The 22,748-nt window shown below is 41.2% G+C and overlaps 1 protein-coding gene across 5 annotated transcripts in view; it reads right to left on the minus strand.

Moving 5' to 3' along the window:
* The window catches only part of LOC118779527 (axin-2-like), a 64,070-nt gene that overhangs the window by 11,313 nt on the left and 30,009 nt on the right, over window positions 1–22,748 (minus strand). For 2 of the 5 annotated variants that reach the window (XM_036531689.1, XM_036531681.1), the window contains exons 6-7: window positions 5,313–6,238; window positions 2,411–2,551 (exon numbers count right to left, since the gene is read on the minus strand). In XM_036531689.1, coding sequence (XP_036387582.1) covers window positions 2,411–2,551; window positions 5,313–6,136 — 965 coding nt within the window. In that variant the 5' untranslated portion in view covers window positions 6,137–6,238. Of the gene's footprint in view, window positions 1–2,410; window positions 2,552–5,312; window positions 6,239–6,876; window positions 6,950–7,398; window positions 7,896–7,971; window positions 8,283–22,748 lie in introns of those variants that run through there. The other 3 variants (XM_036531698.1, XM_036531707.1, XM_036531713.1) reach the window with 3 other exon arrangements.

A 22,748-nucleotide genomic window follows, 5' to 3' on the forward strand; every position in this document is an offset into this window, starting at 1 on the left:
ATCCTCTCCCCCCCTTTTTTTTTTCTTTATCTAGAAATGAGATTCAAATTTGTGCTGTGCCTTTTAACCATAATAAAAAAGACACACTAATCAAATTGTTCCCCCAACGAAGAGGAAGCAGGTTTTTTTTTTTTTTATTATTTAGCGCGGCAACTTGTGAAAGATGAGGGGAGGGAGCAGAGTAGAAGCCTGGTCGTGTCAGTGGCCTGTGTGCCACCTTGATACGGAGGATTGTTCTGTGGGGGGGGGGTTTCCAACTCTGAGACTTAGGCTGTGCTTATTGTCAGGAAGCGCAGCAGAGACGCAGCTAAATATACTCCAGAGTTCACCTTTTCCAGAAGACTACTCCCACGAGCTCTTCACATCTCGAGTTTGACCAGGCTCTTTCTCCTCAGCTGAGAAGACCAAAAACAACTCCAAAAACATGGTGAGCGCTTAAACTCTACCCTAAAAGTTTTAGGAGGAGAGGAGTGGCCACCAGAACCAATGACCCATCTTGAATCCTGTCCCAGTTCCTACTCCCCCATTCGTATACTTTTAAGTGTGACCCCCACAAATGCACCCGCACCCCCCCCCCACCCCAACCAATCTAAGCTCCCCACCCCCACCAAAATATTAATCCCCCCAGCAGTTTAATGAAGCAAGCTTCCCCTTGGCCTCCCTCAGCCTGCGATGGCCGGCCCTTTGTGGTGGCAGGAAAAACAGCCAGGCTTCTTTCATGGGCCTGCATTATGGGGATCTCCTATTCACTTGTGCAAGTAATTTTCAAAGCAGCCAGCCACCCTCTTATCCCCCTAAGCTCCCGGAGCCTAACAATGGGCTGAAAGCGATTCAGTAAAGCCTTTCATCCTCCATGCACTTTATTTCTCACTCCCTGCACTCGGCTATGCGCTCCTACAATTGGCACTGGAGCAAAAGGGAGATGGGACCGGTGGGGGGGTGGAAGGAGGTGTGTGTGTGTGTGTGTGTGGGGGGGGGGGTGTTGCGAGAAAGGGTGCGGCATGGTGATGCGGGGGGTGCCCTAATCCCAGCACTATGGATCCCAGGTGACCTGTCCTGGGGTCCAGAAATGACCAACCCCATGAATGCCTTACTGACACATGATCTCACCACGCCGGGCCCAGCAGGAGGAAATCAAACCACCATGTGAGTAAGCCGGCTTTCATTTACTGCCAACATTTTTCAATGACTTTGTCTTAAGGCACAAATGGATGTGTTTTTTTCCCCTGTATCCTTCAGTGGAAAACAATGGAATGATTAAAAAAAGAGGGTATTTGTGGGGGTGTGATGCCCCTGCTCTTATGAGAAAGAGGGTAGCACCTCCATATAAAAGAGTTTTTTTCCGGTAAAAACTTCAGAACAAACTTCAAAAGATTCTAGATAATGGGTGGAATAGAGTCATCTCCACCAGGGACAGAGGCACTAAACAATAAAATCATCTAGTCCCCAACATAAAATAATGAACCAAAAAAAAAGTCATACTTCATAGGAAAGCAGATGAATGTGTTTACAGCTAAATGGTTGTTCCCGCATGAAGGACTCAACTCTTTGAGCTCAGTGAAAGAGCACTTGACTGTGAAACAAACAACATATTTTACTTTTAAAAATACGAATGACTTTATACACCAATAACGTAACAGTCCTGGTGTGATTACAATGGAATCTTTGGATATTCTAAAGAAACAGACACAGCTGTGAATAGGAATGGAATCGGGAAGTATTGAGAAGCCTACAGGAACCATGTTTTTGAGCTCTGGGTGTCTTGGCTGTATGGCTTTGAGAGTCCAAAAGGAGGAGCTGGAGCCAGAAACATTAAAAAACACCTTTGGTTCACAGCTAAAAGGCAAAAATGTCACCTTGTTATGTCACTGTTTGCACAAAGTAGTATCAATTAGCACACCAAAGCAGCCTTAACATGCACATGAGGCCCACACTGCAGACCCACTCCAAAACAAACACCCCTTCCCACTGCCACTCAGCAGTACTACACTTCTGTTTTAGCTGAAGTCCTCTCACATTCCTAAATATAACACCCAAGGTGCTGCCTGCCAACCGGGTCTCCTCTATCTCTCATCACCAGGCCCGAACAATGAATCATAAGACACATCCCAAAACAAGGGCCTGGGATCAAACCTAGAATATACGTTAACCTGGTCCCAACCATCTAGAGTGCACACCAATCCGCGTTCAGGGCGATGGCTCCTTGAACGGTTCAAGATGCGCATTTGAAAGGGGTGAAGATGGGGCTGTCTGGGATGCACGGACAATGGACAACTGAGGGTCTATGGGACTGAAGAATGCCCCATAAGGTGTTGGATCGTTTGCTGGGCCCAGCAGCTCTGGGACGGGGCGGGGGGGGGGGAGAACCACATTCACACTGTACAAGCTGGCAGACATGCTGGACACTTACACGCTGCTGTCCGTCATAGACATGGAGTCGTCCGTCATGGCGTCACTGGAGACCTCGCTGTCGTTGGCGCTGGTGGCAGGGGCAAAGACATACCCGGAGTTGACATGATAGGGGTTCGCCGGGTCTCCGAGTCTGTGCGGTCTGAAAGAAACAATCAGTTGCTTTTTTGACGAAAACAACAAAAATGAAACACCTCCAGGTGACAACAGAAGGGGCCTGAGAGCTCCGTTAATTAATTATCTATGCAAATGTGTGGTTTATGTATACGGGTGCGTACATCCCAATTTCAAAACAAGTGTCTTTGTTTTCATTCTGCGAGGGTCTACGGATTTTAATAATTAGAGTCGCTTCCACGCGGCTTCAGGGCCTCTGGAATGTGACAACAAGATCTGTGGGTTTTTCCCCCCCTTTCTCTTTCATGTCCCCTCCCCCCCCAGCCCCCCTGGAACAGGGCGAACTGGGGGGGAAGTTAAGTGAGCAGCACAGCTGTGTGAATGGACAACAGCACTTCCCCTTATTCTGCTATCTCTGGAACCTTTGTTTGCGCAAGGCCCCTGGTCCCGCACGTTTCAACCCTCTGAAGCTTCGCTCTTTTTTTTTTTTTTTTTACTTTCCTCCATTCTACCCTCCTTAATTCTGGGCCCCTCCTCCCCCTCTCCAACAACCACCCCACCTCCTCCGCCCTCCAAACTCTCTCTCTCTCTCTTTCGACTCTCTCCTGCTGTGATGCATTCCTGTTTCACTGGAGAAGGGGAGGGGGGGGAGAGAAAACTTGAGCTTAAAGCTTGGGTAGAAGTGAAGCTGAGAGAGAGAGAAAGAGAGAGAGGGAGAGAGAGAGAGAAGAGAAAGGGGGAAGAAGGGCCTCTTCTTTATGAGAATGCCTACTGGCCGGAGTGCTGTGAGGAGAGACACAGCATGACTAAAGCCTTAGGCCCCAGCTCAAACCTGACCTTTGGAGGTTCTTGCAAAGAGTCAGGTATTTAGCACAGCTGGGCTCACATTTTTCCCCTCTCTTTCTTTCTTTCATGATCACCCCCCTCCTTTCCTGTCTTTCCTTTCCCTTCCCTCCAAAGCATGCTTAGTCTCTGTCAGTGGGATTTTTCAAAAAGAGAGAGATAAAAGTAGTTTGGGGGGTGGGGGGTATAAAAATCATAAGCAAGAGAGTAGTGGTTGAAGAGCTGTGCTGGTGGTGGTTTTTTTGGAATGGCTCGATTCAGGGGAAAAAAGAATCCGAGCTGTGGTGAAATTAGTTCCACATGTTTCAGATGGAAATTTAGTGACATAAAGAGTTGGTGCGGAGCAGGGGGAGAGGGGGGGCCCATTCTCCTTCTTCAGAGGAAGATTAGACCACACTGATCACCAGTAGAGCCCAAAGAGATGCTTCCATGTCAACAAACTCATTCTCTCATGAAACAGCCATACTAGAAATGCCAGCACCTCACACTGTCTCCATGAGGTTTTTTTTCCCAAATGCTCTATCTTGCAGATCGGGCCCAATGGCCCACTAAGTGCCAACAGTTTACTTTAGGTTGCCAGACATTCGTCTGGCACCAAAACTCTCACACCACTAAACGACTTTCTGGAGTGAAGTTCATGATTTCAGTAATGTGCCGTGTAAAAATCACAAATACACAAATTCAGGCTTGTTTTTCATGGTTCGTCTAGTTGGTCTACAAATCCCGTGTCATCTCCTCAATACTTATTTTCATTCATGACTTCACATGCAAATTGAGAAACCAATTTCAATTCATGGAGAAATTCAGAGCATTTCCCTTAAAAGCTAATGTTACCAATCAAAATCTAAACGTTTCCCTGAGATTACTATAAAGATCAAGACTCTGGCAATCCACTGTAATTGTGCCCAGATGTTTGTGTTTTAATGTACGCACATATCTACAAAAAGTTTTGTTACTCCTTGTAGATGCACATAAATACAAAAAAACCAAAGTTTTATAATGTTCCCTGTGCGGACAGCAAGCAGCTGTCAGGCAACATTTGGGAAGAGATCTTAAGAAAGAGTGTGGGTTCTTTCCAAAGAAGTCATATCTTTCATCTTGTTACAAAAGGATCTAACCTTGGCTGTGTGTCTGTGTTTCTGTGCATGTGTGTGTGCGCACTCTTGCATGTGTGTAAGGGAAAGGTTTTCTGTTAGCAGCCAACAAACTGCAAAACAAAATGAAAATATTATATGGCTTGTTCTTGTATTATTGTGACCATTGGGCATTTACAACACTGTTGAAGTTTTTTTGTTAGCCAATTCGAAATTCATTGACAGAATTAAAAAAATAGCAGCGAGGCTGACGCATAACTTTGCAATGGCATCATACACTTTGATATAGCTGAAGCCAGACTTGGTCTCTGAACTTCATGCAAGATGAGCCTCTATCTGCGGAACAATTTCAAAGCGCAGGAAACTGGTGCGAGCCAGCAGAGGGCCGCCTGCGAGACACCATTTACTTAAAAGGAAGACCCGTTTCATTGATGTTTCCCCCCTCTGACTTAATGCGAGGCAGGTGAGAAGACATCGCGTAGGACAAATGGGAGACGGAATGATCTTAGCGTTTCACAATCATTTAAGTCAACATCAATCGGAAAACAACCAGTGAAGTTACATTTAGAATCCATTAACATCACAAAATACAAAACACAAATCGGTTATTTCCGTTTGAGCTACCCACAGGACAAAACCCTACACGTATTAAAATCTATCGTTTTCATGAACGATGAGCGACCGAAGGAGATTAATTACCTGACTATCAATAAACACACATGTATGAATGCATATAGTTACTGCAGTCAGTGATGGCATTGACTTTCTTAGTTTTTTTTTTTACCTGCTAACGTTATCTATAAATCATACATGGGGTATGTTTAGGTTTAAAACACTGAGCCGCATTCTCACCTGTACCCATTCTCCAACACCTCCGCCGTTCTCATGGACGCAGTAGCCCGAAGTGTTTTTGTAGATAGCCCAACCACAGACGCCAAAGCTTTAGCCTTCAAGTCGTTGCAATTCCACTCTTCTTCCTCATTCAACGTGGGCAGGTACCCACACATCAACTTGAGACTCCCAAGCCCGTTATGGTTTACATAAGCAGGGTTCTCACACCCAGTACGGACGTATTCGAGGTATATGTCAGAAGTTAAGAACATCTGGTATGCGTTTTCCTCCATTGTTGACTGGATCTCGGTCTGTGCCTGGTCAAACATCGCAGAGTCTATCTGTTGCTTCTTAATACTATCCCTTATGTAGGTTTTAGTCGCAGGCTTCAGCTGCTTTGCAACGATGCTGTTGTTTTCGATGTACCGTTTGTAAATAGCTTTGGCAACTCGTAGCGTTTTGGTATCCTTGAGGTCCATCTGTCTGAAACCATTGCAGGCGAACCAAAAGTCTAAAGTGTCTACGCATTTCTCCCGCTCCAGAAATGTCCGAAAAAGATGAGCACCGTCTTGGTCCCCCAAAAGAGAATGCAAGGACTTGGTCCACCGAGCAAGCGGCGAGTCCGGAGAAGCGCTCCCCTCGGGTTCCCCTAGTCCATCCTCGTTTCTCCTCGGCGTGGAACCGGGAGGAACGACGGCAGCCGATTTAGCCTTATTCTGGGGTCGCATCATGGCAAATTTGCTGGGATTGTGGCATGGCGCCTCTCCCTCTTCCCCCGGGACCGGTGGACGAGGGGCATCTTCTCTGAAGCTACTGATGATGTGGTCCGTAAGCGCCCTGCTCATGACTCCAGCTCCTGTTTCCTTGTGTGCCGTTCGCGTCCTCTGAGCTTGACTGTAATCTCCTCACTCTCTTAAGTCAGCAGGGGAGCTTCTCAGCTCTTCTCTCTGAAACAGAAAGTATTGATCTAATCAAAACCAGATCCGCCAAACTTCAAAGTGAGACATGAAGTAGGCTTCAGTCTTTTCAGACCTTTACAGGTTGTCAGAACGGAATAAAATAAGAAAGTAACCCGGGCAAGAAAAAGACGACTCAGGTACGATTATATGCCTAATCAGAATTTTTGAGCTCTAAGTAGCGATGGTAGCCTATACCCAATTCTAACCTTCACAAGATTAATTGATGTGAAATCTCAAACCAGCGAACACTACAGCAGTGTCCATGGCTAAGTGTTCATCGCTCACATTTTATGCTTCAAAATGCATAACAATTTCACCTGAAACAATATTACAGCAGGGACTAAAGCAATATCCTATTAACACGAATACTGTACCATTCACATGTCATAAACTGAGCGCATGATGATTTTGACGTTCCCCACATAGCCACTACCCTTCACTAGCTGTAAGCAAAAACTGGACAAAAAAGAAAGAAAAAAATCAGTGGGTTAAACCGAAGCGCAAACCAGAAGGAAGATACAAGCTTTAGGGAAAGCGAGAATGCGTGAAACGATCACAGTTAATAGGAATAATGCTTTGATCACTCTCACAGATAACCTAGCCTACTAATTTGAACTCACACGTACCGCACGACACTTGGACACAGAGCCCGCTCAGCAACGCGTCTCAGCAACGCGGCACACTCTGCCTTACGTTCACTAATTAAAATGAGCTCCGTTTGCTCGCCAGAAAATAAATAATAAATAATCCAATCGTCATTAATTTAGGCTACGTAGATTAAAGCCAACCAATTCGTTTCTCGAATACACAGCCAATAGAGCACGCCTTTGAAATGCGACTTTGGCGCTGCTAAACTTAAAACTAACCCACTAGCTTGCTAGCTTAATGAGAAATCAATGTTACCCACCAAACATCAACGGATCTTATAAGATTAGCCCTGATGTTGCCGTTTCAGTTAAACAACATTTGCTTTTGACGCAAAATGAAGCTATAACATTTTACCATCGCAGCGAGTTATCAACTAGATAAGAAAACGACGATTATATAAAATAGCACCTATCTAACCAGCTATCTTCGTGGTAAAACATGCTCAATACACAGCGAAATCACATCATGATTCGTATCGTGTATAAGCACTTAACACATACCATTATGCATTCAGACCACAACCAGATGAGAGGCGGAAAAAAGGTGGAATAGCGACTTTAAAAAACAGGCTCGGGATATTTATTCTCCGTCTTCTTATGTTGTAAGTCCAGCAAAACGCTTTCCGTTGAACGCAACAATAATCCGTCAAAAGGCAGGAATGCGAGAGATGTATTCAAAAAGCCCATGTGTGTCCTTAGTGCAAAGAGGATTGTATGATGAACCCCCGTCCCATTCAACAACTGACCCCGAAGAACACAGGCAGTCCTTTTTTGATCACAGGGGGTGTCACAATCTCAAGAAGGAGGAGGTAAAACTAATCACACACAGCCCACTTTCCTAAGTTTTCCCCCTTGCCCAGTTGGATACCGAAATGATCCCTATCAATATCGCTTATGAAAAAATGGAAACGCTCACACTGCAACATCGATCTCGGTTAAGCGAGAATTTCTACCGTATTTTCTCGCCTACACACAGAAAACATTTTTTTCCACTTCAAAGCGACTCCACAGCACATCAAAGCGCCACACAGAGTGACAATCACTAGGATCAGATACATTCTTGCAGCAACTTACCATCGATCCGTGCATGAGTTTGTTCCACCAAAAAAATCTTGATTATATCTTGGAGAATAACGAAATCCAAAAGTAATCCACAATTTAAACTGATCGACGGTCTTCTGGCGCTCCGTTCGAATCGCTATTCTTCCAAAGACGGTGAATGCAAACGTGAGTTTTTCCTCTAAAACGAAGGACCCGTTTCGCCTTCTCTTCCCAGGTAGTGTTTCAAACAGTCATAGCAGGCGGCGAATCTCGTCTAGGCTATTCCAATACGAACTGGGCTGAAGGTTTAACTGTGGACATCAAAGTAAGGAACCGACGGCCTGGTCCCGAAAGGTAGATAGAAAACAATTACGCTTTTCTGCGCTTTAAAGAGAAAACGGCACCTCTTTGTTTGCATTCACAAATTCCTCCACTACCCAACGATTTAACACGAACGCAAAATATCGAGAGTTAGTGGAAACGTTCAGAGACTCGATTGAACAATTTTTGTCTTATTTTTGGAACAACAAAGTTGTTACTAAGTTGCAAGGACCTTATCAAAGACTAGCAATCTTGAGCCAACTCCCTGAGGCTTTGGAACGTCAGAAGTAAGTGATCTGCCGCCCCAATAGCATTATGCCTGCAATCCCTCTGTTGCTACATAAACTTTAAAGACACAGGCCTCCCTTCTTGCATAGTTTGAAATTTAACCCCTTCGTGTCTGCAGTGGGGGGGAAGAAACAGAAGTATACACAATGGAGTTGTGTATTTTATGTAACGAGACCAACAGCGATCCACCAGGGAGCCATTTTTCATGGATTTCGCTAATTGTTTACATATTTACTTGTACATTTCAGAAGCTAATAAAAGACAAAGGAGAAAATAACTAAAGCATGACCAAGCTCGCTAGTTCCTCACATCATCGCTATTGAAGCAATTCGGGGGCTGAGTTACACAGAAACATTTTGATCAGCATAGGTTTAGATTTTAACGCAAAGAGGAATGCAACAAAGACATTATTTTTTCTACTGCAAACAATATTAAACAAATGAAGATTTTGCACTGTAGAACAGACAGCGAGAGCAGAGAGGAAGCCTCTCCCTGCGTTTTCTAATTCGGGATGACTTTCCAAGCGTCATTGCGGGGATCTTTAAGAGAAGATGAGACACTGATCCTACCCCATAGTACTTCAAAGACTATATTGTTCCTTTGATGTTGAACATCAACTTTAAAGAACAAGATATAATGAAATAAATGAATCCTAACTAAAACAGGATAATACCGTGAATGGGGCTTGGCAGAAAAATATGGGCTATGTTTGACAGCAAAGCGGAGTACTAAAGCAGAATCAATTTTTCGTAATAAATTTAGTATAGGGAATTCATGTTCAGTTGTTTGCTGATTCAAATTTCTAATGTATGTCGACTGTATGGCGTCACACACACGTGCGAGAGAATGTTACGATAGACATCTGCATCAGACAAGGACATAACAATGGAATTAAAGCTGCCAAGGTAATTGTACAGAGCTGTCTCATGACGGTTTGTACTTAGGGCAAAACCATTCACCCCTTCCATTTTAGACCTCAAACGTCTATAATTAGCCATTCATTTGAACTGTTTTCCCCCTTAAAAAGACATTCATGTGGCTAGCTCTACCTTCTCATTTAGGATGATGTGCCGAAGTGAAAATCCAATACCTGCAATGTCTTTGTATACCACGGCAGAGTAAGTTATAATTTTGGATTTTTCCTGCAAGGCATTCTTCTGTTTCCTTTTTATGTTAAGGTGTTTTCTACCAAACAAAACCTTATGGACAGTTAAACAAATGGCAAATGTCCTTTATGTTTTGAATTTTTATTACATAAATGAATATATAAGACATGATCAGCAGTGGGGTTTTATGTACAAAATGAATCAAATACAGCAAAATTACTGCACCACATGACGTGCTAAACTGCTATCTGCTGTGATACCAGTCATGACAATGACAATAATGTAATGTAATGATGAAAGGTTGGTGAAAAAAGGTTTACAGGGTGTTAAAGTATAATATTCCACATGCGTTGCTTCAGTTTTATTTAGGTCTTAAATCAATGGCTTTTTACATCATAATTTCACCGTGAGTGTCCAGTAATAACAGATAAAGTGTCAGATATGGTCATGCACAACAGATTAATTTAAACTCACTTCAGATATTATTGCAAATATATTCACTCTGCTAAATCTTTAATGTCATTGCAGGACTGTGACCCCTACCAACCTTAAAATGTTCAGAGCTGCATTCACATGGCACTTTCTTATTTTAGGCAAGACAGATCCGTTTTTGATCGGCGTTCCTAAGTGACAGTAAGTATTGACCCATGCTGAGTGGTAGGGTCTTGGGGACACCAGTTCAAAGCCTGGGCCTAACATCAGTTGAGGAACCCTGGTGACAGCTGATCTTGACGTGCAGTTGGACTGAGGAGGAGCTGTAACACAGCACCTCCATTATGGCACATGTGTAAGGCTGTGAGTTTTTTCCACAGTCTCATTTATTCCACCAGGGGTGAGGAAGCTCAACCTGGAGCGGGCTGCAGCTAATAGTATGTATAGCAGCAGGGATAAATGGGGAGTTTTCCAATTTTGGAGTGACAAGCCTGTTTTCAAAAAAGATATTGTCCATATATGTGGCAGAGACACTGCTAGTTCCTCACACCAAACAGTCTGGTTGTCTGAAATAACTAGCCGACACATACTGTCAGTCAAAGAACACTTTCCAGTGTTGGCATCAAAAGACAATTTCACTTACACCTATAAATGCATGGGACAGCTTAACAAGATTGATATTGGTAGCAAACAACATTGGAGTGTTCAAGATCAGGCCCTACATAAACTCTACAGTCTATGCTATACGCAGAATGACAAGCCTACCTCTGCTGAACGGTCTGCCATTAAACAACTTATGTTTTTTTCCTTCTTGGTTGTACGTTCTGCATTGGTGTTGTCTGCCATGTCTAACAGGAAGGCATTGGCAAGCACTGATCTTCCAGTAAACTGTGATGAGCAGTAGTACAGCTAAGGGAATGTTTATTTACCTCATTTGGTAGGGAAAGTGGGCTAAAGTACAACTTCTGTCCAGTGGGAATAAAAAAAAATGGTGGCAGACAGATTCTAAAGGCATACACTGTGCTCAGTGTCACACAAATTCCATTTGAACTCATTTCCCATTTACAGGTTTTTCATGGTTTCATCTTGTTGTAAAGCTGAATTTGTTTTCAGTACACTGATACAATTACACTTGCAGGATTCTAGAGGCAAGCATCTCTAATGGTGGGGCATTCTATGAGAACAAAAAATAATTTGATGTTAAATGTAACATCGAATGTATATTTTATAGACAGTCTGAGCCTTTGAGTTTCTAGAATATCAGACACAGTACATGTTTTACATGAGGTAGCTGAGAATGGTTATTGTAATTATGAACATTATATATTTAATCAAGAGACTAAATTAAATATTGAATCAACAACACACACACACCTGTATTCTGTAAACATCTATAAAAATATAATTAATGTTAAATGTACGAAATATAATAATTGTTAAATAAGTCATTTTCTGTTCTGTCTTATGTATTGTACTGTTCTTTTTCAATTGAAAAATAGTCAGAAACTTCACCACTGCTTTCACTACCCATCTTAGCAAGATCGTAGAGCTCAAACAAGCTAATTTGGATAGTTGGATTGCAAGTATTTAACTAGCAATCTTTCTGGGGAGCAGATAATTGGCTTGCAAGCTCACTGTGCCAACTGTATGCATTTGTCAGCAAATAAAGCACACTGTCTCACCTTTTTCATAGAACTATAAGCCCATTTTTCCAACTTATAACTTATAAATTGACTAAATATGAACATGCATCACGGTATAGATCAAAGTTATTTCTCCATCATCACACCAGACTCTCACAGAGGAACAATTAGATCAGTTGTAGTTATTTCACATTGCTTCTGCATGTTCTTTGCAGATAGCTGTTTGTATATTTGGGTCAATTAATGAAAATTTAAACTTTTAAATTACGCTATTTATAGAAATACTGCAATATGTCTCTGTATTTAAGCTGCCAAATGCTCCATGAAAAGCTGAATACTATGGAATGCCCTTTAAGTGACTTGCATGTTACACAGGCATGCACACTGAAGGGCCTATTTATACAACCGAGCAGTGGGAGGTAGAGGTAAGAACCATCTAGATACAGTCATCTATGGACAAATTCATTGTTCTGCATACCTACAGATTTTCCTTACTACAGCCCTGACATCAAACAGTGGAGATGACTTAGAAACGAATCCTCCTTCGCACTGCAGAAATGATAAACGTAGCCTACACATCATTACCAATTTTCCCCTGACAAAGTCTTTGTAACCAATCCTTAGTATGAAGAAACATACATACATGCCAGGCAAAGGAAGCTAAAAAGAGATACAGCATCTGAAGAGCTTCAACATTCACCATTTAAGGCATTGAGCTAGGAAGATGACAAAGTCACTTCATGTGTAACACTGCTTACAGCCTTCATAAACTGAAAATTTTGATTACAGTCACATTGCTTCAATTCAGTGTAATGTAACTCTTGTTTTTTGGTGAAATTTAAAATTAAATGCAAGTGCCAATATCTTGCAATTACTTCAGCAAGGACCTCTCTGTTGTTGTTTATTATTTTACTTGCATCATTCTATCAATTATTCCATCAGTCTACATCAGTTAAATTGAAACTGTTTTAACCATGTAAAACAGTGATTCACATTGCACAGTGATGAATAAAAACATTTACTTTGGTATATTTTGTAATGGCCTTTTGAGAAACCCAGTTATCCATGTTGCATAAGCGCATCTTCATAAGCAAGATAGCTAGCCATATCAATGGCACAGCTAAAACAGGAATTTCATGGGGCTAAGGTTGAGATAGCTAATGAAAGCTAAGTATTGCAATTCAAAACTGCATCAGGCCTATGCTCACTAATATTTCCTGCCTACTAGAGTCAATTTCTTGCTGAACAAATTCAATGAGAAAGCGACATAACCGTACCAATGTCAGTCATTTACTGCATCGGCTATGTTTTCCTATCTGGTTCTAGCGTGAGGCAGCTCCAGAAATAGGTTTGACTTTTTTTCAGAAACGCAGCTAAATTATATCTCAATTACCAATGAAATTCTGTTTAGAAGGCAAATACTACATGATATTAGAAAGAGACCCTGGTCTCCAAAGGCAAGTGGACATTTGACAGATGGATAAAACAGTGAAAATATACTAAATGTAAACAATTTACAAAGATGTCCTCCTTGAGTGGGATAATTGAGATAAAATGTTTAATGTAATTTCAATTCCAGTCTTTAAATGTTAATCATGTTACTTCAGAAATGCGATTCATGATTTCTCAAAAAGGGGTAAAATTAAATGAAAACTACATAAAACATAAATCTAATCATTTCTAGGAGGCTTAATATTGTACTTTTTAAAATAAAATTTACTATTATATATAATTACTAATATAATATAAAAATATACTATAATTTTTTTTACATAAAAGTAAATCTAAAGACGCAAGAGTGCTATTTGCTATGTAACCTCTGTAGGACCATATATTTTATTTCTTCTTGCCAAGTGACAAAAGTCAACTTTCACAAACATTGTATTTTTAAACAAACATGAATACAACTAAAACTGTGTGAAGATGACTGTGGACTATTTCTTGCCAACTCTGTTATTTAGACATGGGTGGGGGGTACTATAAAATTTCCTTATGACCCTATTTGATGTTAAGCCTCTCTTTGACCCCTATATCCCATTCTTGCCATTTCACAGGCAAATCAAAGTGGTCAGAGGAAGTGAGAAATGGGGCATGGCTATTTGTTTAGCTGCAATAAAACGGGGTTACCAGTAGGGTAGAAGCAGTGTCATGCAACAGAACAAATTACAAATAATTGCTGTTTCAAAGCATATACAAATAAAGGAACTAGTTACATATGCTGGCCTATAATGGCATTTAACATGAAAATTGTCCACTTCATATTAACCATGGTCTGAGTTGTATGCGGATATTACTTTAAAATCTTCAAGCAACATAATTAAAAGAGTGATCACCGGCTGGAAATCTGGATTTAATTGGGAATGTAGAGGATAAATAGGAAAAAAAACTTGAGTAAATCTAGTATATGTATCTTCAAAGAGACTGATGTGGCTATATTGACCATTTTGGCTGCAACACTGCAGTAAACACCAATAAAATTAAGTGCATCTGAAAGTGTGCCTGCACTTCTCTTTGAACAAACCCTATGATCAGTTACTGCTCTCAATTATCGTATTGTCCACTTCTCTTTCAGCTCGGGGTTAAACTCTTAGCAGTTCTCTTTGAAGTGATTATCCCTTTATCTCAAGCCAGACTGAAGAATTTCGAGGACAATAGAAAATGAAACCAAGGGGGAGGCTTATGACAATTACGGAGGAGGTCTATGCGGAAAGAAGTGCGAATGTCCATTTTTACAGGGCCTGGAAGAGAGGGGGAGGGGATGGGGGATACTAACCGTTAGTTTTGTGTGACTTATGTACGCGTCAAAAGAGCTGGGCAATTTGGAGAAAATGATCGTTTCCAGTGAATTAAATGTGACAGTGGTGAGACCATGCCAGAGGAGTAACATGGGAAGTGAGAAGAGAGAGAGAGGGAAGGATGAGATGACAGTGAGAGAGAGAGAAAGAGAGAGAGAGAGAGAGAGAGAGAGAGAGAGAGTGGGAGAGATAGACGGAGAGAAGGAGTGCAGTTGTCAGCAGAATCAGATGTCATGCAGGCAGCAGGCTGAGATACAATTAAAGTGTGGAGTTAAGACGGGCTTTGAAGTTGGACATGGTACATAACACCCTTAAAGTTAGAAAGGGCTACCATTCATCGGCTTGTTATGGGTTGTTAAGAGGATATAGTTAAAAGGGCCAATTTGAGAAAATAAACTTTAATTTCAACTTGAAATAGTCTCTAAATAAGGATGGAAGTGGGCGATGGGTAAAAATATCAGCACAGCACAAACCTTACGTTCTGATTGAAGTTGTGTGTGCATTGCAGGAGGGCTGGGTATGCACATTGGAGGGTATTTATGACTTTTTTTGTTTTAATCCCATTTTGCGGTGACTTTAAAGTTTAACAATGTATAGAAACAATGTCTGATGTGCATCCTAATCCCTCTCTCCATGAAACCTTCAAGTCTATCAATGAAGCCTTGCAATATGGCTTTCATTTTGCCTCCCTGCTCTCTTTTGGTAGGGTGATGAAAATACATCTTAAAGGTTTCACTTTTCAATATTCATTAATGCCTCCAGAAGGATCCTCCAGATTATCGCTGTGGTGCTGATCTGCTTTGAATAAACATAACCCTGAGCTCTGGCACACAATATAATTAAACCCAAATGTGGTGAGGGTAGTGGCTATCAGAGGTCTGTTCTCTCATAGACCAAGAGAGTTGATATTCAGAGTTTAAAGCTAAACTGGAAACAACAGCAAAAAAACACGTTCCCACTTAGCTCACCAGCCAACCTTAGATAATCACTGTGGCAGATGCAGTTTTTCAGTATTCATCTTTCTTTAGCCACCTGTCAGTATGAACTTACATATTCAGAAAGAAACAAACACACTATTATCTCTTGGTTAGTCTGAGAAAAATGTCACTTAAAATGTCAAATTGATATTTCTCTTGACTCCTCTGACAGAAAATCAGCCTGCATTTCCTCAGCCCTCTCACAGAAAGACTGGAGGTAGGCAAACTGTTGGCTCAAGTTTGGCACACTGTTGCCATAGGGAAATACAGATCCGATGATTCAACCACGTAAAGTAATACCTCTCTTGTCCACAAAAGTCTTCTCTACACCTGCTGATGTTACCCTGAGGAGCAGAATACAGTCTGTAGGCTTGACCAGCCTCTATGCTTCCAAGCATACCAGATGAAATGAACTCTGTGGCCCACTAGAAGATCTTCTATTGGTGCTTCGTTTGGTCTTTCATATGCAGAAACAGGCATGACCGGCATCAGGGGAAACTCACTTTCTCTTGGTCCACCTGAGCAAGAGAGTGCAATGACACTGACATGCGAGCCAAAGAAAAACTAACCTTGCAATGCAAAATTAAAGCAGGTGGAATGTAAAGGAAAATGGCACCTACAATGTGGTCTGCAGTCTGACTGACTGCAGTCCTCTTAACCCCACCCCGCCGTCCCCGAGTATGGCCATGACAGGAAATCCATGCCGCAGTGAGACAAATGAATCGCGCCGATTGATCAAATGTTATAGCCTCGACAACTTTCAGCGTTCCCTGAAAAGACAACCGTGGCCCAAAAGTGTGGTGACAATCTAAAAACAAGCACACAAATGAAACACAAACATAGCAAAGCGGCTTCAAAAAAGATTTTTTTTTCATGCAGCATGCAGTGGAAAAAAAAGAACATACCCTCCCAGGATCTGACTTAGAGAAGAAGTCTATAAAAAGCACGACAGACTTGTACAGAGCGCTTCCTAATGCAGAAAGCTGCATGTGGATATGGTGGAATTTTGTCTGCCTTCCTATATTCTGATACAAAGTAAAAAAAACTTCATGGTGCACTGCACATTCTACTGAGCATTTCCTTTCCATGGTCTCCCTTTTTCCTGACACACAGTGTTTCTCAGCTCATGATTCCAGAATTCAGTGTTATACAGGGAAAATAAGTCATCCAAAATAAAATAAAACAATTCTACAAAATTTCAAAACAAGCAAAAGACAAAAAAAAAAAACAACAGAAATATCATGGGTGACTAAAGGGACCAATTATCCAACAATACTGAAAGTCAGACGGAGTAACCAAGTTGAAAACTTGGTTGAAAAGTTGACATCAAATTTGTGTGGAGTCAAGAGTCAAAATTAAAGATGTTAGTTACCCGGTCATCCCTCTTACCACCCACAACTAAAAGCAATCTTGAAAACTTTATTATGACATGATGGCTTATGATCTGACACTGGATGATTCATGCACCAGAAAAGCATTTCGATTTTTGAGATCTCATGCCCGCATCAACATAGGAACTTTGTGATTGGAACCTCAGGGAAGTCTATGATTGGACGGTTGTGTATGTGGCCTTTAAAACCACTGACCGTTGCCGTAAGGTGCAGAGAAAATGAAGCACACAGTGCATATGATTCAAGAGGTTAGGGTAATTCTCCCATATTAGAAAAGGGAATAATACAAAATAATTTTGACGGGGAGAGCATATTCAGAGGTTTTCAGCTGAGGTGACGTTTGTGAATTCTAAGATCTCACATGGCAGAATTTAGAACAGAAACTGCCATATCAATAACCTCTTGCTATCTTTAACTTTCCCATCCACTTTAGTCCTACATAGAGCCCTAGAAATCAGTTTTGCCATATACATACTAACTGCTGCCATCCTGGCATTACAATATTTCCATATCCACAGGAAAATACCTGCATGTCACAACTGAAAGACTTAAACATGAATTAACCTATCCCTGTTGTATCTCACCACCATGTAATTTATTCAGATGTGATTACTGCTCAGTGCAGTACAGCATTTCTCAATGTGACTTTCCTGTTCTGTTTGAGTCTGTCAAATCGGTTCCATGCACAGATCATCACCACCAGTCCATGAAACCCAGCTGCATTATCTGCTCGGTTGTCTTGTCCTGAATGTTTAGGATAACATGAAAGACACTGGTGCATAGGAGCTAAGTTACTGTGGGGGGTCAACATTTCAAGTGAAATGCAGAGGAGGTGCATCAACCCCTGACCTCTCTCCGACCAGCTTGATATTTATTTCTAGAGAATGTCTCCCTGCTAAGAGAAGGCGGTTAAAGATAAGACGGCCGTGTTGTGGGATGCTGGCTCGTGTCTGATTCATCTTACTTCTCTTCAGCTGCTGCAACTGTGCAGGGGCTGAGCTTCAAAACACTTCTTACAGAAAGAGAGAAAAGCACAACAACAAAGTAACCTTCTTCCGTGCACTTCTCTCTGAGCTCGCATTGAAGGGAAAAAAGTTAGGAAAAAACATTCACATAGACACAGGGACAGGAGGGAAAAAAAAAAAAACATACACCCTGAAAAAACAGGATTCACTCTGGCAATGAAAGAGCATCACCATCATCACGTCTAATTCCAAATGCGACTGATAAAGTAAAATCAGGGAGCACACCGTGAGGCATAACTACTAACAAGGTTTAACACAGTCTTGGGGATGCTAAACCAACGGGGTTGTAGGACCTACAAGCTTATCGGAACTTTTTTCCGCATATTACTTACACATGTGAGGTTTGGGGTGGAAATTTGATATCTATCTTTATATGCAGTCCTACCAAGTGAAATAAGAAATGGGGGAATTTTAAAATGAATTGCTCAAGGCTTTTAAATCATTTCTCTTAGTGTGATAGACATGATTAATTACTAAAAAAGTACAACAATCTATTTAGAACGAATGTAGTGAAGTGACAATATCCGGATGCCAGAGGTGATGAAATGTTAGACGGTGATACTGTTTCTGAAAGACAGGGCTCTCCTGTTTTTCCTCACATACCTGCAGTGGTGCACTGATATTCTCCATCTGCCTTAAATGAATTAGACAAACTACTTACTAAGTAAAATGTCACCAACCTACATCTAAAGAAGAAATTACCCAAGTGTTTAGTATTTTCACTTGTTTGGAGATGACATATTGAAAAATATTCAAAATTATCATGGATGTAGAAGTTTCCATGTGTATTACCATTTTGTACTGTTTTAACTCTGTTGCTTTTTGAATAACTTCTTATTCACAGCAAAATAAAGGCCAGATGTGGGAAATACTCAGTTCTTACAACAGAATATCCAGAATATTTTGACACATTTTATGACCAGATAGAGGGAGAGAGAGAGAGTGAGAGAGAGAGAGAGAGAGGGAGAGAAAGAGGGAGGAAGGAAAAAGAGGAAGAAACAATCATCAAATCTGGTGCCATAAAATGTAAGGAGTGAGCAAACAGGCGAGGCACCTCCTCCCCTCCTCCCGCTTGTCAGTAGTTTGTTTTAAAATGTAAATGAGCTGATCAGTCGACAGCGATTACCCCTGTGCCCAACATGAAAGCGGAGGAAGGACAGCCGCTAATTTCCTCCTCTGACCTTTAACTCCCTCTTGTATTTCATGCAAACTGTGATTTATGGACTTAACAGCTTGCTGCTACCAACAGGATTCAGGTAACACACCGTGCCCCCAATCAGACTCACATTTAAAAACTAATCAATGGGAAAAAAAAACCATCACACTGGGGAAAGCACCAGCAGAGGCTTCTCGGAAAGACATAGTTGAGCTATGAAGAAGTAAACTCCAGCACAACTTTCTTAACTAGGCAAAGACGCACCTGGGCCTTGAACCCCCCGAAGACAGGAGAGAAGCCAGATAGCAGCTTTTCAGTTATCATTTAAAATATTTACATTGAGAGACTTCATTCCTGCAGCTCAAATGTTAGATCAACAGTCCTCTTTACCCCAGCTGCAAAATCACCACGTAACCTAAATATCTCACCACATAACCGATGTTGGAAAGCCCACAAATTGCAGTTTAAACGGAATCCATTAACTGAGACACAAACAAAGTTATAGAATTCAAACTTGATTGAGAACAGTGCAAATTAATGCATGCAGGGCTTGCACATCCAGGGGAACACAATATTTTGTCTTGAAAGAGAATCCAAGGAATCAATGATTTGATTGAAAATCCTTTCTTATATTCAGTGTGAAAAAGCAAAAAAATCAGAAACAAAAACAAAACATTCACTTTAAAATGCAATAAATTTGTACACTTGTTCAAACAGAAGGACAGCCATTATTTCCCCTCAGACATTACATGGGAAATATGTAGGGTTTTTTATTTCTCTGTGGAGTACTGCTGGGACCACCGAAGTGGTGCCTTCTGCTCTTTGTGTTTCAGCACTGAACTCATACTACTGTTCTCTTCTATTCACTGCCATGTACTTTTATGGACCAAAATACAATAATAAGGGCAATGACAAGAAAATGACAACTACTTTATCTTATATTGGACTTCCTCCAAGAGCAAACCTCATTGGCAGTGTTTTTGTTCCCCTCTAAACTGAAAAAGGTGAATTTTGAGAAGAACATGGATTCTTGACCACGTGACTTAAACAAGTAAACATCAGCCTAGACTCATACACAGCTATTTTGTTACATCCAAAGGCCCCTTCCTTGAAGAGAGGAATGACACAGGTAAATTGCTGGTTTGGACAACAGACTTGTTTGTCAGATGATCTTGTTTCTTTCAGATGTCTGAGACAAATACAGTAAAGTAGATGACCTCTCTGAGGACAACCTGTTTCAGTAGACGTGTTTAAAACACTACACCTCAAACAGGATCTGCAAAGGTTTTCTTCATCAGTCATACATTACCTACAAGCAATGCTTAGTACCTACAGACCAAGAAAGAGAAACACTGTCAAACCAACTGCTACTCTGTCCATCCGTGTCAGTCAGCCCACTCACTGAGGGAATAGACATTAGCATATGCACACTGAAGTTTACCTGGAGCATGTTCTATAGAAATTGTAGCTGCTTAGGATATTTTGACTGAGTGAACATGTTCATAATTATTAAAGAATGTAGTGATTCCATTAATTGTGCATCTGGCCTTGAAAAATCAACAAGATTTAATACCCTGCAGACAAACTCTTTTTGTACTTCGCTTCTAGTGAAAAGAATAATATATCTGGCCAATCATCAAAATATAATGCCATCTATAGCTTTACGGCTACTATTTATATCACTATTTCATATTCCTGTACATCCAGATGTGTGTTTCCAAAATAAGAAATATACATCCCATGATCAGTTTTATTCCAGAACTGGTGACCCCATCAATTTTACTAGAATATATCATAAGGGAATGTATGGTAATACACATTATGGAGTGAAAGGACTTACAGTAATGCCACTACAGTTAATCACTACAGTTGAACACACTGGATGTTCCAATGCATAGAATAGCTACTCAACGCTAACATACCAGCAAGTTACCACCTCTAATTCGATTGATTGACAAATGTGAAGAAAATATACTAGTGTTTGTGGCATCAAATTACTTTTAGCCAAAATGAAGAATGTGAAATGAAATTCTAGTTGTACCAATTAAGTGCACGCTATTGCACTCAATAGAATACTGAGTTTTAGAATTTAAGCATGGTCAAATATGGTGAACAATTTCAACAAACCTGCATTTTGGAAATGCTACTGAATTGTCTAAAAAGGAAATGGGGGAGATAGGTCACCAGCAATGGTGAATCATAACAGATACACTCAGAGGCAATATTGAAACTTGAATCTTATTACAGGCAAGCATGTTTCAATGTCATTTAAGAGTACGCAACTAGTAGAATATGAGGCTTTGCAACTATGGACTCACAGTAATTAGTATCAGTACAAGGCACTAACCAAAGTCAGGTCAACGAAACCGCTGTATTTGCTAAACAGATGTGAAGCTGAGGAAAACAGTGCTTACTTCCATATCACACAGCTGATGTTTGATTCTGTAAGTTCATAGATGATATCACAAAGACAACATGGTGGCGATATGAAGTGATATTCACAATGCATTATGAAAAATAAAAAAAAATACATTTTGTATGTGAATTAAAATGCAAACAATCATGTCTGAGCATGAAAGGCAAGAAAGAGAGTGCAACGATGGGGGCCATACTCTAGGGCCTGCGTGACTCTCCAGATACTTCCCAACTCCTGTCTGTCATCTTTCAGCTCCCCATTTGGATCAGTGATGTTAGAAATTGCTGTGTGTTTTTTGTTATTGTCTTTACTTCTTTTCTGGCACTTATTACACTGTTTTTGTAAGACTGAATTCGGATCTTGTTAGTTGCCCTATACCCTGTATTTGTATAAATTAGCTAGTACTGCAACCTCAAACAGACTTTGCTCTCAGCTGAGAACTATGGTCTCATTGCGGAACTGTACACATCCCGTCCTCGTACTGTCACTATACTTACTGTATGTACTTTTGTACGTCGCTTTGGGTAAAAGCATCTGCTAAATGAATAAATGTAAATGTAAATGTAAAAGGTGGAGGCCAAGTGATGAATCTTCTACAGTCTCACCTCTGTGGGGGGAGATCTCACATCCTTCATATGCACTCAGAATCCACGCGTAAGGTCTCCACGTTTCAGCCGCAGACCCGTGTGAGCGCGGCATTCGGATGACTGCGCCCCCCTCCACTTCACAGCTCCCATTTCAGCTCCATTCACAGTTCAAGTAGGGCATTATTTGTATAATGAAGACAAGAAGAACTTCAATTAAAGGGGAGGAGGAAGTGAATATCAATTGGCAGCCAGGGGAACGACTGTTGAATGTTTGTTTTTCTCGTGAAGAGTAGCAGGATCAAAAGGGCTGCTTCACACCCGGTGGACCTTCAATCATTTATGGAAAGCAGGTCCTGCGCGGCAGCTGCAGGCCTGGAGATGGACTGCCTGCGAGTTTTACCGTATGGGTGTGACTGATGACCCTGTTGGGTCGCAGAGTGCTGTTTGCCTGAGCACTTTCATCAGCAATCCGATTCCCACTCCATGCCATATTACAGCTGTGCATTTCAACATTCTCCTTGTTTCGTGTGCTTCGAAATCTGACATCTGACTGCAAGACGGACCACTGAGAATTCAGGGTCACTAGCAACAGATTTTGATAAAGCAAGCAAATAGCAAGTAAATAACGCTACCCCGCCATTCAGGGAATATTACTAACTAGTTATACTCATCA

The sequence above is a fragment of the Megalops cyprinoides genome, chromosome 1 (genome assembly GCF_013368585.1).
Source record: "Megalops cyprinoides isolate fMegCyp1 chromosome 1, fMegCyp1.pri, whole genome shotgun sequence".
Lineage (NCBI taxonomy): Eukaryota > Metazoa > Chordata > Actinopteri > Elopiformes > Megalopidae > Megalops > Megalops cyprinoides.